The sequence below is a fragment of the Homalodisca vitripennis genome, chromosome 3 (assembly GCF_021130785.1).
Source record: "Homalodisca vitripennis isolate AUS2020 chromosome 3, UT_GWSS_2.1, whole genome shotgun sequence".
NCBI classification, from domain to species: Eukaryota; Metazoa; Arthropoda; class Insecta; order Hemiptera; family Cicadellidae; genus Homalodisca; species Homalodisca vitripennis.
In genome coordinates, this window is record NC_060209.1 from 106,713,129 (window position 1) to 106,727,778 (window position 14,650).

At 32.6% G+C, this 14,650-nt stretch overlaps 1 protein-coding gene across 1 annotated transcript in view; it reads right to left on the reverse strand.

Moving 5' to 3' along the window:
- LOC124357281 (transportin-3) overlaps positions 1–7,921 on the reverse strand; it is a 29,576-nt gene extending 21,655 nt beyond the window's left edge. Inside the window, exon 1 of the mRNA XM_046808926.1 lies at positions 7,621–7,921. Within this exon, the coding sequence (XP_046664882.1) occupies positions 7,621–7,737 (117 nt within the window). The 5' untranslated portion in view covers positions 7,738–7,921. The remainder of the gene's footprint in view (positions 1–7,620) is intronic.
- Positions 7,922–14,650: the final 6,729 nt, after the last annotated feature.

Here is a 14,650-nt window from a genome sequence, read left to right on the forward strand (position 1 = left end):
ATTTAATAAATATATATATATATTTTTTAATCCCAGGAAACGATCCGGAGAAGATGAATCATATTTTGTATGGTACAATTGTCACTGAAGTACAGAAGGTTAAATCAAACTTATAATAAAAATTAACATAGCCAAAAATAATAGAGTAGGCCTAACTAGATTTTTAAAGAACATTTGGTTAATATATGCACCTCAAGTTCAAGTGGACACAATTTTTTGATCCGTATTAGTATGTGAAACATAAAATATAGGTCATGATTACAAAATATACAATTCCAGGGCTTTATGTCTAAAATGTAATGGAATAGACTGCACCCGAAACTAAAATTGTGTACTTTCAAAATAAATTATTGTTACTGAATTCAATTTTTGTTACTTTTTCTCCACAACTAAATTCTTCTTAACAAAATTTTGATAAACTAATTCTTCTTAACAAAAATTTGATAAACTAACTTTCAACATTTTATTTAAACGGTCAGAGTTATATGCGGTTGTTACAAAACATTTGTAGCTACTGTTATTTTCTGTAGATAATGGTAAACATTGAGAGATGTTATTACTTAATAGGCGTAGTCTTAGTTGATTGGTTTATTACTTAATGATTCAGTGGTTGCAGTATAATAAGCGACCACCAACACAATCGGATGATGATTATCGAACGTTACATAATCATTTATTGATTTTTTTTATTTATTTGAGCTTTTATGAAGTGCTTACTTCATCCTTGTAAACAACATTACTGGTTTGCCTCTCTGGCTGGAGGATGACCAGCTTATCGGGGGAACTTTGTCCTGGAGAAATCAACATAAAACTAATATATTATCTTTTTGGACAAAAACATACTTAAAATGTTTCATTTGAAATACTTAGAGCCAAATTAAACTTAGTTTCTATTTTTTTTATTTGGCAAACACAAATACTTAATTTTAAATTAGGTTGATAAATTGTTCTTGTTAAGATTTTTCTGAGTGAACAATTACAAACAGGTAAACTAAGTTTTATGTATGAAGCTTAAATATTTTTGTTCCCAAAAGTTACAATGATTGTATTTTATTTTGATTACGTGTTATTAACAAAGCGTTTTATGGTTATGAAGCAGTGAAATAAAATAAAATATCTGTAACTATTATCTATTTAAAATAATGTTTTCATTGTTTTAAAATTCACCGAAATGTGCAGGATAAAAGTTAAGAGTTTTTTCTGTAGGCCTAAATTACATTTGTATTTTGAAATGTTCGTTACCAATAGGGGAGGGTAATTTTGTAATGTAAAGAAGGGGCATTGTGGGTTTTTCACAAGTTATTTAAAAAAAGAAAAAATAGGATTCAGTTGGAATTCTTATTCTCTTTTATATTTTTAATTGTCTCAATGTGATAAAAAGTTTCTTAGTGGGAAAGTATTATTTACCTAATAAAACCCAATGAAATAATAAACCTTCTAAATAATAATTACTCTTCATATTTCAAACCTCACCACCCAATACTTACGGGGACTTCGTGATAAATTGATACGTAATTATTACCAGGGTTTTAACAAGTTTTTGCAATTGGTTATGTTAACATGTAAAAACCTCGTCTTGATCTATATATTTCATGTAGGAACCAAATAGTAATTTTAATGTTTTAACATTCCTGGATGACACAAATTTTCATTTAAAATGTAGTTTTTTTGCTAATTTCCCTAATTAGACTACAAATTTGTTGTTTCTTAGTGAGCACCTAAGAGAGAATCAACATCAATACAAAATTCCAAATAAATTAGGTTCTGTACTTTGGGGGATTTTGTTTTGAGACACGTTTGACATTTTATATGCCTTTTGTATAATACAAATGTATAGTCTTCATCTTATTAGATTGCATCAGATTTATAGATAAAAGATGATCTATGTATGAAAATGATACTGAAAAGGTGTTGAATGTTTTCATAAATTAGACTTAATTACATTTAATGAATAAGTTGGCTTACTGAACTGCAAAACCTACCACAGGGTAACAGTACTAAAAAAAATATATATTAACTGTCATTAAAAATTTAATTGTAATAATAACTCTTTCTACAGAATTTACTCAGCTTTTTAAATTGCTAGAATGGTTATTTTAAAGTACTATTTAAACTAATTTTCCTGGAGGAGTGTCCCTGGACCTTCCTTTTTACTGGAGGATATTCCATACCACAGATCTCCTGGCAGACCTTTCCCAAATCATAATTTTTATCTATACAACTGTGAAAATAATAATCTTTATCCTGAAAATGAATAAAGTGAAACTTAGTTTTAGAACATACGTCAGCTTACTGTTATTTTAATAGCCTATATATTATAAACACAGTCTAAGCATTTGCTGAATTGCAAAGTATCGAAACAAGGTGAAAATACAACACAGTAAGGTTTAAGATGTTAACATGTAATGTTAAAGAAATCATAAGCTAAGTTTAACACTGAATAGCACAGATTCAGGTTCCCTTAGAAACTCCATAACTGTTTATTGATTAATAGTTTTATACAAATACATGTGAAGACCTTATGGCCAAGTCTTTTTCAATATTTGCACTATGCAGGTCATCAACCTGTTTATGCTATTTTTGAGATGATCATAGGAGACAATCATAAAAAAGCTGTATTATATACAACTATTATATTCAAGCTGTGGAATAGTCATGGAAAGAATAACAGTCCAGTAACATTAGTATGAGTTACTAATTATCTGGGTTGGTGGTTTACCAGTCAAATAGCCATGAGATATAAACTTAAAGTCTGATATTAATTTACTGGTTAAGTAATAACTCTAATATTATAGAGCAGCCCACATCAAAACAGTCCTATGGTGGCTATTGTATTTTAATCTCCCCACTAAACCCTGCCTGCACCCAACACAGTTAACAATTTCATTTCCATGGAAAATTATTAATCTGTTTCAACATCAGAGAACAGCTGGTGGTCAGCAGCTGGTATGACAAAACTGTCTCAAATCTCATCGAACTATTTTGGTAGGGGATGCACCAGTTTACAAGAACCAATAAGTTATCTGGACGCCTGCTACTGTTTTACAAAAAATGATGATAATGAGAAGCCTGAAGTAAACATTTAATTATTATAGGCTATAGTGAAATAGGGTAGTAGAGTTTTTATTCTTGACAATGCAGCACTAACGCATCCCACAACAATATATTTTGGTAAAAGAGAATGGACATTTCAAAACAGTGGTTTGGTTGCCAATTAACATATTGAATGTTACATTCAATGAATATATGATTATCAAAATCATGAATCTGAATGAGAAACTTTAGCCTATAACGAAATAATTTAAAATATTGCTCTTACATGTGAATAAGTATAGATGTAGGAAATAATGATAAGTACCTTGTTTTAACCGAAATAAGATAATTGCGTTTTTAATTAAACATGGAATTTTTAACAATAAATGTGTTTGTTCATTGTGTGGGCGTGTATTGTTTTTAAACAAGGAGACTTTGATGTTTCGTTGTAATAAAAAGGTTTGTAAATGTAGCAATAAAAAAAAAAAAAAAAAAAAATATAATACTCGAAATAAGAAAAACATTGATCATTTGGTTCAAACTTCTCCACATTTCAGTATTATTTTTCATTTACATATCCAAAGATGGTGGTGCATCCGATAATGTCACCACGAGGTTGAATTACAGTCAGAAAAGATCACATTACACCCGACACGGATGTACAAGGAAATATTGCTCCGTGCGTGAAAAGTAGTTTCGTTTTTAATGTTCCACAACTTTGTTATTCCTCATTTCCATCCCATGAATCCTTATATCATTTTGTTCAGGACAATAGTAATGAAAAAGAATATTTCTGCAGGGTTGGCCTTTAACTTCACAATTACTGATACTTCATATATCGAACAACAGAACTATCAATCGATATCAACATATCTAAAATACTAAACTTAAGTCACAAGTTCCAAAATAATTGAAATAATTAAAAAAATTACGTAAGGTCATGGTAACTACACATTAATGGCCGGAGCGACAAAACACGAGTTTCGCATTATTAACTTATTGGAATCGTCCTACAGAACAAAACAATATAAGGTTTGACAGGGTGGAAATGAGAAATAAAGAAGTTCTAGAATATAAAAAATGGAACAACTGTTCCAGTGCAGAACAATATTTCCATGTTCTACATCTACATCGGGCATCACGTGACCATGATTCAACCTTGTGATGACGTCATCGGATGCGGCGCCATTTTTACAAATGTAAATGAAAAATAATACTGAAATGAGCAGAATTTTTATCAAAATAAACGTTTTTCTTAAATTTCAAGCTACAAATTAATTAGTTGTTATCGAGTTGGGACGAGTGCCTCCGGCCGAAGGTGCTGCCGAAGCCAGCGCTGATGTCAACGAAAGGAAAGAAAAACATCCCTCGAGATAGGTACTTTGGGATTATACCGACCACACCCAGACATGAATCGTTATTTGACATTTTGCTTCTAATGATTACTAGATTATCGTAGAACAATATTTCGTCAATATAAAACAGGAATTGTCGGTACTTTGGGATTATACCGACCACACCCAGACATGAATCGTTATTTCACATTTCGTTTCTACTGATTACTAGATTAGTGTAGAACAATATTTCGTCAATATAAAACAGGAATTGTCTTATCGCAAACACCTCCCCATCCTCAGACAGAGGTCAAAGTCGAGCGTCTAGTAGATAACGTGATTGCAGAGTCTCGCCGCCCGTTCAGCTGGTGCATCGCTTTGTTGTACTTCCGTGTTTTACCTCTACATTTCTCCAAACACAAAAATTCAACAAAAACAAACATTTACCAAACTAAACTTTTTATTAAAAAAACACTCAAAACTTGTTTTTATTCTTGATCACATTCCGCCACCCAAAATGCGAGTGCCTCCGGCCATCAGCGCGGGCTTCGGCAGCACCTTTGGTGCTGCCCCGCGCTGATGTCGACGAAAGAAAAACATCCCTCGAGATAGTACCTATCAGTAAAATATCAAATTCTAGAGGGGCTAATCAGAAATATAAATTGAATTGTAATGGAAAGGCAATGATGTACCGTGCAAATCACGTGATGCCGCGCGGCCTGCCGTAATCAGGATTCTCGAGAAAGATAAGATAACAGCGACAACAATACCGATCACAATACCTGGAAATGCTTGTAAGTTTGTAATTTTGTAATTGAAGAGTTGTTTTTTCGTTCTATCATGTTTGTTTCTATAAATTTCTATTTTTGTGTTCTTCATACTGGTGTGGTCGGTATAATCCCAAAGTACCGAATTGTCTTATCGCAAACCCCTCCCCATCCTCAGACAGTGGTCAAAGTCGAGTGGTCTAGTAGATAACGTGATTGCAGAGTCTCGCCGCCCGTTCAGCTGGTGCGTCGCTTTGTTGTACTTCCGTGTTTTACCCCTACATTTCTCCAAACACAAAAATTCAACAAAAACAAACATTACCAAACAAAAACTAAACTCTTTATTGGAAAAAAAAAACACTCAAAACTTGTTTTTACTCTTGATCACACTCCGCCACCCAAAATGCGAGTGCCTCCGGCCATCAGCGCGGGCTTTGGCAGCACCTCCGGTGCTGCCGAAGCGATGTTAACGAAAGAAAAACATCCCTCGAGATAGTACCTATCAGTAAAATATATCAAATTCTAGAGGGGCTGATCAGAAATATAAATTGAATTGTAATGGAAAGGCAATTATGTACCGTGCAAAAAACTTAAATAATCATGTGATGCCGCGCGGCCTGCCGTAATCGGGGTTCTCGAGAAAGATAAGATAACAGAGACAACAATACCGATCACAATATCTGGGAATGCTTGTAAGTTTGTAATTAAAGAGTTGATTTTTCGTTCTATCATGTTTGTTTCTAAAAATTTATATTTTTGTGTTCTTCATACTGGTGTGGTCGGTATAATCCCAAAGTACCCAATGTTTTTCTTAAATTTTGAGCTACAAATTAATTAGTTGTTATCGAGTTGGGACGAGTGCCTCCGGCCGAAGGTGCTGCCAAAGCCATCGCTGATGTCAACGAAAGGAAAGAAAAACATCCCTTGAGATAGTACCTATCAGTAAAATATCAAATTTTAGAGGGGCTGATCAGAAAAATACATTGAATTGTAATGGAAAGGCAATTATGTACCATCTAAAAAACTTAATAAGTCATGAATACCCCTAATATGAATACATATATAAATGGACATTAATAGAGATCACTTACCATTAGTGTGTTCCACAGAATGTACAGAAACTAAATAATCTCTTTTCGGTTGAATCGTAAACTTTTAACATGCCCGATAAAACACTCTGACACGCCAATTTAATACGATTGGTCGAACTAGTGGATGGTTGATCCATGATCGTCATGCACTCACTCGATCCAAACTACAATACACGATACCGTATCTAGTGATGCACTGACTTCTGCCCCGGAGCGTTCAGATAACAGATACGCTATCAGTCCCACCCGCAGATAATATTTACAGATATCCAGACACAGCACTCAAACAGAACATTAAAACATTAAGAACTTAACTATTTATGTAGGCTATATACCCTCTAAAATCATGTTATTTGTCATTTGCACCCCCTAAAACCATGTATATTTTTTGTTTAGGAGTATGAGCAGAATACGTTAATAACGTCAAATTCGTGATTTGACAGTTTGGCCTTTAATCTTATAATTTCCAAGGTCATAAATAATAAAGGAGCCATAATCCTTAATCAACTCATAAAATTAAGACAGATGATAGGAACAAAATGATGTTTGAATAATGAAGAAAACGTAACAATAAAACAAACATCTTAAAATCAAGAAAGACAAAGGCCTAGTAAATCATCTTTTAATGTTATTTTGTATAGTTTTCTAAAGTTAACTATCTTTTTTTTTATTTAAAAGAAGTTACTTATAGGATAATAAATTGTGTTTAGAATATGAAAAAGTGTGTGCAATTGGTGCAGATGATTTAGTTATTGTTCAAATTAATTACTATTGTTTGATTATATCAATGAGTATAATAATAAAATATCTTTTGATAATTTCAATATAAAACACCAGGTTCACTTATCATACTCTACCCTTTTATTATTTTTGTTAATGCACTATAATCCTTGTACAATCATTGTATAATATCGAAGTTTGTTATAACAATTGAATAATGAGTGTAGGCAACTTGTGTAGTCTACCTATTTTAATTTCCACAATAGTGCTCACAACCAACAAAACTAATAACATATTAAACATTTTTAATTCCTTATTGAGAGCTTTATCATCAAGTGAGTCTATAATATTTAGAATATTTGACACATAGGCTTGGCCTAGGCTTTCAAGAAATGTTGCTATTAGTTAAAAGATTGTTAATTCTTGGCTTTAAAGAATTATATTTTGAAAACATTTGAATTTAAACACTGCTGTTTCTGTTTATAATAGACTAGAAATATATGTAAAATGTAGTTCTAAAAACAGTGCATTAGGCTACAACAACCTATGCATACAATTCCTAACCTATAATTCAGCTACATTTGTGAAGATTCTTAATGTTTAAAACAAAAATTTCGCTGTACATTAGCACAGAGCTATATAAATACATGAATTTATAGAATAATATGTACTTACAGATCTTTGTAGGTCGTTCAACCACATTGAAGCCTTTTCTTTTTCGGCCGTGTCGGGGTTTCGATAGAGTGCGAAAACCGCTTGATAGACGGTTTCTAGCGGAGGCATCGATTCCATTTTGCTAAAAAATAATAAAAAGCACTAATAAACTAATACTTTATCACATGTACATATCGTTGCTAAACATGATACATTCGTTACTGATAAATTAATAGTTTTCTTTCGGAATAACTAAGTTTCTAGACAGCTTGATCACCATATTGAAATTGAATTAGACGTTCATTTTCATTATCTGTCGCATTCTTCTTCTTCCCGTTGGTAATTTTCATATGACTCGCCTCTGATTCGTCAGTTATGTTAGCGTCTATTCTCAGGACTTAAGACGTATTAAAGAGGCCAACGTGAATTATATAAGTTATAAAATATTTCCATGGTTTAGTGGTTAATGTTTCGACATCAAGTAGGGAATAAATTAAATAAGAGTTTCGGGTTTTCAGCCTCGAGGTTACTAAGTGGATAATTAAACAAATGTTCAATCCCTGGCGAAGTACAAATTACTGTTCGATAACAGTATTTTATTTATTCACTTAATTGGTGTTGTATTCAATTGGTGCTATAAAACGTTGGATATGTCCCGATGCCTGAAATTGAAAGTATCAATGTCCCAATATTATGGGAAATATTAAGACTTGACGGGGATGAATGTCTATGCGTTGCTCTGGTTGAAAAAGGTTAGATAATCGTGCAACCTATAAAATAGTGTCTTATAAAAACACTTTTAAGTTCTTTTGAAATTTAGCAAGAGATTTTAGTATATTAAAGGTGATCTGTATTTTACTTCCGTGATACAACTGAAGGAGTATGTTTGTCTTTTGTCACGAAAACTTTAATATCAATACATGTTATCAGAAAACAGTCAACCATTAGCTCTCGTTACTTGTTAGATTAATCCGACTCTATTCAACTTACATAAACGATATTATTTTTTAGTTGTCATGAATGACTTTTAGTTCAAACTGTGTTTGGCATAGCTTAGTTTTACGTTGTTGATTTAGCAGAAACGACTTCTGGTTACCATCATTCATAATTATTGATAATAATAACCTAGACAGGACAATATGTGTATACGTTTTGTTCTTTGTGTCAAGTATCGAGCCTCAGAAGAATACTTTAAGTGACACATCAAAAGCTAATCGAGTATTAAAAAGAAAAAAGTAATTAAGTGAACCAAAATACATTTTACAAAGTTTAATTATTATTAGTGTACAAAAATTACTAATACTTTTACCACAAATGCTCAAAATGGCGTCCTTATTCAGTAATGCATGCATGAACTCTTTTTTATTATGTTTGGTGATACTTCTTTCAGTACCTACGTTTACGGTGATGTTGATTTCCGTTGTTATGTTTATCTTCAATTCATCTAGTGAGTGCGGCCACATTTTATAAAACATTTTATTTAAGATAACCCCACAGGAAAAAATCTAGAGACATTAGGGGATCCTGGGGACCATAACCCTTTAGATATGATACGCTCGCCGAAGAACCGACGTAAGAATTATATTGTCTCTCTAGATGTGGGATTTTTGACACTATCCTGCTGAAACCAATAATCGCGTTCATCATTTTCAAGCAACGAAATAAACTGTATAATGATGTCTTGGTACAGATCACTGTCTACAGTACCTTTGTAAAAATAGGGCCTACTATTCGACGACGTGATACGGCACACCACATGCACTCCAATTTTCTGACAGTGCAGGGAATATTTGTGAAAGACATGAAGATTTTCGGTTGACCAAATTTTTATGTTTTGGATATTAAAATAACCACTGAGATGAAACCAAGCCTCATCAGTGAAGAAAACCCGGTCAAGCTGTACAACTCCATTGGTTTCGACGAATGTTCGAAACGATCTACAGTACAGTAGGCGCTTTTCTCTATTCACCTCTTTCTGTTTCTGAACACTACTCACGTGTTAAGCACGAAATTTTTCATTGATTTATTAATACTTAGGACGTATGAAATCTTAGAGTGTGTTTATAGTTTCCTTAAACTTTTTGAAGGTGATCGTAGGATCATATATCTAACCTAATCCAGTTTAGTGTTCGTCAAAATGGTGGTCGGCCTTCCAGTTCTCTTCCTGATCACTTTCACGGAGACGGATCTAAGTTACTGTTGAATTCTGAGCTACTGAAAATTTGTCACGAAATTCGTTAACAACATGCGTATATGATCTTGATAAATACCGTTCAACAATAAAAACTCGCTGCTCTTGAGAAAACGTCATGTTTAGAAAGCAGTAAACCCAACAGTACGATAGATTTAGTGTGACTAGTGTCCATTTGAATGGTGTCTAGATTTCTTGTCGGTAATACATGTGATACTATCTTAAGGCAGTCAACATTACTAATTTAACGAACTACTATTTATAGAAATGTTCCTCTTGGTATGCGCGACTTGATGATCACTGTACTATGAGTAACACACTAATAAAGAAATGAGCAGACACTTAAAATTTACTTTTAACTGTACATTTATAGCAATTTAAGTATTAGATATAAAAAAACAAAATTAAAGTATACAATTTAATACAAATTTAAGGACTATTATAAAACCCTTCTTAGTTGTTCTTTTTAGACAGAAGTAGACTCCTCATATCTGTGTATGTATTTCTCGTTCGAGTAACAAGGCAAAACCAACTATGGGACAAAAATAAAATAAACTAAACCGAGGTGACTTATAGGGGTCATAAATGTACGCTTTTTGAGTGGTTTTTTTTTAAATTGAACTCAACATTACGTCTGAAATATAATTCACTCGAACCGGAAGTGCTCATACACGTGCAAAACCTACGAAGTTGCCTGCCAAGCCGCGGGTAACTGCTACCATGGAAATCTTGGCTCTAACTCATAACATGCCTTTATTAAAAAAAAAAAAATATTTTAAGGTGAAAAAAGATTTGTTAAGTAAAATATTGTGTTTTTCTTGTTCAGAATTAAATGGAGAACAATAATCTGCAATAAAATAAATTTATGATTTTTGGCCATTTCTAACCATTTTAGGTAGGTACACAACTAACCTTAAGTTCAAAGAACCTTCCCTTAGGAACTGAAAACTGAATGCAAGTACCTGTACGGTAACTGTTATCAATTGTAACCTTATCAGAGTCTTTATCTAAACAAGCAAAGTCCCTATTCAATGCTAACTTTATTCTCTTACCTATTGACGTATAAAGCTGAAATAACCACATCAATATTTGAGTTCATCAAATAATAAGTAAAACACTTGTATAAGGAATACTCCATACGTAAAGATCAAGTAAAAAAGAAGTGTTTACACTGACGAATTAACTGACGAATTTTATTACTTTGTCTATTAATTAACTAACCGAATATAAAATCAAATAAAAAACAAATCATATTTTGTTTTAGATTTATTCTCATTAATTCAATATTAATATATTGCTTCGAAATAGACAAATTAATGTTAAAATAACAGAGAGGAGCGAGGAAAGAGTGCAAAGGTTTCCCCCAGTCACCTAGCGACCAACACCCGCGCAGCGCCCAGAATAGATCTCATTATTGTCTGCGAACAATGAAAACTTATTCGAACTCAAAAATTCTCGATTTCATATCACAATTTAAAGAATACCTAGTTTACTGCGCATGACATAAATATAGGTTAGTTAGTTTTAAGGAAGCTTCACAGCATAAAACTAAAATGAAAATGTTTCATAATGTATGAAAGTGGTATTTAAATAGGTTTCTATTCAGCGTACATTAGAGGAAATACGAATTATTAACTAATTTATTTCAAATCATTGTCTAACTTGGAACTTAGATATGGTTTCTGCCAAAAATACGCTACATTAAATTAATGTACTATTAGAGGAAATTAATATTTTATACATAGCTTCAACCATCTTATCACTTAATTTCATATTTAAAAGTGTATTAAAAATATAACCTATATTTAATCTAGTTTTATAAGATGACTACATTTATTATAAATTAATGATTAACAATATTAAGTAAAATTTAATTTCTAACTAAAACATATAGACATAGACTACTAAAACATAGTAGTAATAGAGATGAAAGTCTAGTTCAATTACTATTATATTTTATGTGCATAAAGTTGATGAAAACCGGTATGATACATTCCAACCAAGAAGATCAATTACATATGGTTTACATAAAAATATAATAACATTCAATGTAATTTCGTTCGACTAAAATTCGTAAAATACAGAATAGTAGAACACAATGAAAAGGTACGATGTTTTGTTCATGGAAAACATTGAACTAACAATCTGTTTCCAGATGCCATGACTGTAGTAGAGAGAGTTTATGTTGTTTATTTAAGTTAACACGTTTTCAGAAAGAAATGAGACTCGAAAATAGACTGAATGGATTACTTGAGTCCTCGAAGAGCGAGATCTACCCAGTTGGGCCCACGACTTTTCCTGGGTGAGGATCTTGTAGTTGATGGGGTCCGAAGGTGCCATGGAGCCGAGGCTGCCGAAGAGAGGATGGATACTGAGATAAAGCTTGTTGAGGGCGGTATGGAGCTGTGTGTGAGGAGGGAGGAGGATGTGTAGAGTGGGAGAGCGGGTGGCGCAACCGACCTACTGTAGAGGAAACTTAATCGTCCCAGCGACTTCTGATTTCAGCTACATAATTTCACAATCTTCAAGTACCAGTTCTTAACATTATGATTATTTATGTGATTATTTCATGTGATTATTTATATCTGGTCATTAAATCACGAGGTTCATGAGCTCAGAATCCCGAAGATTTAATTATCGTAAGTTTTTAGCAAAAATATTCAATACATTTAAAATCCGTCCGAAGTTGATTAACTCAACACCAAATTACTCACGAACCATAATTTCATTATCGATATCTAATAGGACTAGATAAGACTAAATCATTACACAGTTATTACAAAATTGTTCAAGGTTGGCAACAAGTTCAATATTTGCACACAATGTTTTTTTTTGTTGTTAACGACTACTAACATCACTTACACTATGAAGTGGTGGATTTAAAGGACTTTCATGTGCACAGCTTCTTACATAAACGTCAGAATCCAAGTAGCGGCGAGTTAATTTTGGTATATGAATATGTATCTATTGCATCCATTGCCTTTATTCTTGACCAGAAATCCTGTGGTGTACATGGCGAGTGAATTGCAATATTTATATTAAACTTGCAGTTTATAAAAAAAATGCTTTAAATGAATATACAATTCAGAATGAATTACCAATGTATCAATGGAGCTTGCACCAGAATGAAGCGTACAGCAATCAGTACCCTTTTCCAGGTTAATTTTGTGTGTAAAAACACTTAAATCTAAGACATTAATTCTTGTTTTGAATTACCGAATCAGTTCTTGAGTATTATACTTAGGATATCTCATTCTTTGTTTAAATTCAGTGGCAATGAGAAAATTCAATCAAACGTATTTACTTGTATTAGTGGTGGTTTAATGCAACTCCACAGAATACGGATATTTCTGGTTCAATATTAAGTTCACACCAAAACTGCACGTAATTTATATTTGTGATTATCATCTAAATAAAATTTTAGGTCTTCCATGACCGGTGAAGGAATGCGACATTGGAAATACAGTCTGTCTATGCACGAACAATTTCCTTTTTCAGTTCTTGTGCATCACTAAAATGAGACAAAGAGATATATTTGATAAACAATTATAATACATAATCTCATCATTCCATTCTACAATAGGTGGGAGATGGTTTCCTGCGTTTGTGTATCTACAACAGTATGGCGATAAACGGTTGTTGAGGAGCTATCTCTAAAGTACTATGATGATGGTACCAATATCGCCTATTTGTCGTGAACTTGGTATGGCCACTTGGTGCGTAGGTTGGTTATACCAGATTACAAGATACAATTACGGTAGTGGGGAAATAGTAGTATTCTTCGAGGCAGCTACCCTGTATGGAATTTTTCTAGATGGAACAAGCAGATTACATTAACTGCGCAAACATTATATACCTACTTAAAAAATTAAATAAGTATTGTCAATAAAACAATAACAAATGTAATAACAAACTTCTTGTGAAATAAAAATGTATTGAAACCAAGTTTATATTACTTTAAACTGGCTATATGTTGACAACTTCCTAGTAATAATTAATTTTGTAAGAAGACGGGACTGCTGTGGATTATACATGATCCAAAATATAATGTACACTTATAATACAGTATTGTGAATATTGGTAAGCTTCAAAAGTAAAGGAAACAACACATAAACGAAATAAATGGATGTCCTTGAGCTTAATGTTTTTTCACTTCACTCTATGATTTTCATGAAGGCAACACTAAGAGGAATCGATTCCCATTACAATCTCAGTAACATAAAAACTACTAAACAACAAATGAAACGAGTCGCTCTCAACTAACGAAAAGCTAATGGTTACATGCCTTTGGATTATATTACATGACGTTATGAGGCTAATGAGAAGTAGCTCGGCTCCTCTTGTTCACTGTAAGTATCTTGAACCTATTCAGAAACTTGTTACCAAAACTTACCAATAATAATGTAAATCCATAAATGCAATGATTTTATCACGTAAAATGTATAGTGCTAAACTATTGCACAATTGCTATCGTCGATATGTTTTCTTAAACTGTTAAAGGAATTTCAAAAAGATTTTAACTGACGAGTTTTATAATATTTAAGTTTGTCAAGAATTTAATTAATTTCACAAACACCACTGTATATAATTAGAGTTTCCATATAATATTTTGTATTATCTAAATACGACATTATTAACTGTTACGGAGTACGACGGGACCTACAAAGGAACATTTAGTCGGGCTCTGAATGATTGAAAGTTCATTTGCTGATTGCGCTGATTGACTAGAATAACAGAATCTCAGTCATCATGCTTTGTAACACTTGTTGAGATGCAAACCTGTAAGTCAAGTACGGCATATTCTTCTGTTAAGCCCATCATTGCCATTAATGATAATTACCGCGATAAAGAAAGAAAACA